The sequence below is a fragment of the Penaeus monodon genome, chromosome 31, assembly GCF_015228065.2.
Source record: "Penaeus monodon isolate SGIC_2016 chromosome 31, NSTDA_Pmon_1, whole genome shotgun sequence".
Lineage (NCBI taxonomy): Eukaryota > Metazoa > Arthropoda > Malacostraca > Decapoda > Penaeidae > Penaeus > Penaeus monodon.
The window spans coordinates 14,381,108-14,383,144 of record NC_051416.1 but is presented as its reverse complement, the minus strand read 5'-3'; the positions used below and the strand labels follow the sequence as shown (position 1 = coordinate 14,383,144).

Here is a 2,037-nt window from a genome sequence, read left to right as displayed (position 1 = left end):
ATGAATTTTATTAATACCATCAGTATTTTGCAATAACAATCCCCAGGCCCCCGGCGGCCGGCACCCACCTTGATCTCGAAGATGCCCTCCGAAGTGGTGTCGCCAATCCTCGCCCGGAAGCGGAACTCGTCCTTGAAGCTGGGCTCGCCCTTATTCACGTACTTGAGCGTCATGCTCTGGAGGTCGGCCTCGGAGAAGACCTTGGCGCTGGCCTGGCCCTGCGTGACGAGGCGGCCGTAGCGCGGCGGCGTGGTCACGTGGAACACGATGGCCGCGCCCCACGCGTTCATGTTGGTCTCCACGCTCAGGTTGTAGTTGGAGATGACGGCCTGCTGGCCGCGGGGCACGATGATGCCGCTGTTGTTGACGATCTCGATGAAGGGTTCGGACGCCACGATCTCCAGGATGCCCGTGGACGACAGGTGGCCGTCGGTGACGGAGATGACGGCCTTCCCGTAGGAGGGGCCGTCGTGGCGGAACACGATCCTGCGCTGGTTGATGTCCTCCTGCGTGAAGATGTAGACAGGCTCCGACCTATCCTCCACGTGGAAGAAGTCGCCGTTGGGGATCTTGCGCCGCGTGTACTGGATCTGCGTGGGCGGCGTGTCCAGGTCGGGGTCCACGTACAGCAGGTCGCTGGACGTGACGACCCGCTCGCTGTCCGTGACCACGTTCAGCACCTTCTCCATGACGCGCACCGGGTGGTTGTCGTTGATCGTGAGGATGCGGAAGTGCATGACGCCCACGTACTGGAAGTCCACCTCCGGGTCCTCGGCGAGGGCGACGAAGTGGAAGCGGTCCTTGGCCGACTCGGAGTCGTCGTGCTGATAGAACACGGAGCCCGACAGGATCTCCCGGGACGTGAAGTAGGTGGCGTTCCTCCGCTCGGGCAGGATCATGGACTCGTCTAGGATGTCGATGGCCCCGTGGCGCGGCGGGGACGTGATGTTGTAGATCAGGTCCTCGATGTCCTCCACCTCGATGTGCAGGTACTTCTGCGTGATCTTCTGGCGGGCGCCCTCCTGCACGTCCAGCCGCTCGACGACGATGGTCGCGTCGACGGACGGGGGCGTGTGGCGGATGTTGAAGGTGTGCACGTCGCTGCTGCGGCCCTGGCTCGACACCTGGAACTGGAACGAGTCGTGGAGCGACGAGTAGCTCTTGCGGTGCAGCTTGTACTTGATCCTGCCCTTGGCGATGTCCTCCTGCGTGAACGTGGAGCCCTTCTCCAGCTGCTGGTGCCGCGTCAGGTCGCCCGAACTCAAGAAAATCGAGCCGAACATCGGCGCGACGATGATGCTGTAGACGATCTCGCTGCTGGGCGCCGGGTCCGGCTTGGTCACGGTCTGCAGGAAGCCCTCGGAGATGAAGCTCTCCTGAATCCTGTCGATGAGCAACTCGGCGTTGCGCACGACGTCCACCGTGATGGCCACGAAGTTGATGCGGAACGTGTACTCCGTCGAGAACTTGCGCTCGCCGGCCGTGATTCGGAAGCGGAACTCGTCCACGGTCGGCTCCTTGTCGGTGTGTCGGTAGCGGATCTTCTCCTTCTCCAGCTGCCGACTACTGAACTGGTTAACGTTCTGCCAGCGGTCGTTCCCGGGGAGCCCGCTGCACGGCGCCGAAGCGCGGCATCTCCGAGATGTCGAAGCGGATCTCGAGCTCCTGCTCGGGCACGTTGGTCGTGTACGAGAGGTTGTGCGGCGTGATGAGCGCCCAGCTGCTGTGCGTCATGCTCAGCCCCGTGTTGTTGATGAGGTACACCTGCAGCTCGAAGGCGGCCACGCGCAGGATCGCCGAGTCGCTGGTCTCGATCCCGTCCGAGACGCGGAGCACGATCTTGGTGTTGGGCTCGCCGCGGTGCACGTACGAAACCAGGCCGCCGTTCAGGTCGGCCACTGTGAACGCGTGGATGGGCTCGCCCGGCGCCTGCGAGTGCTGGATGTAGCCGCCGGCGGGGTCGTTCAGGTTCAGCACCGAGATCCTGCGGGAGGGCAAGGAGGCGTCAAGGGCGCGTTCACGCGTTCTCATGCCTGC

General features: G+C 63.5%; 1 protein-coding gene across 1 annotated transcript in view; it reads right to left on the bottom strand.

The window, feature by feature from the left end:
- Positions 1–2,037, bottom strand: part of LOC119593046 (chondroitin sulfate proteoglycan 4-like) — a gene marked incomplete at its 5' end in the record, with an annotated part of 58,475 nt that overhangs the window by 15,318 nt on the left and 41,120 nt on the right. The window contains 2 exon segments of the mRNA XM_037941946.1: positions 69–1,605; positions 1,607–1,984. Coding sequence (XP_037797874.1) covers positions 69–1,605; positions 1,607–1,984 — 1,915 coding nt within the window.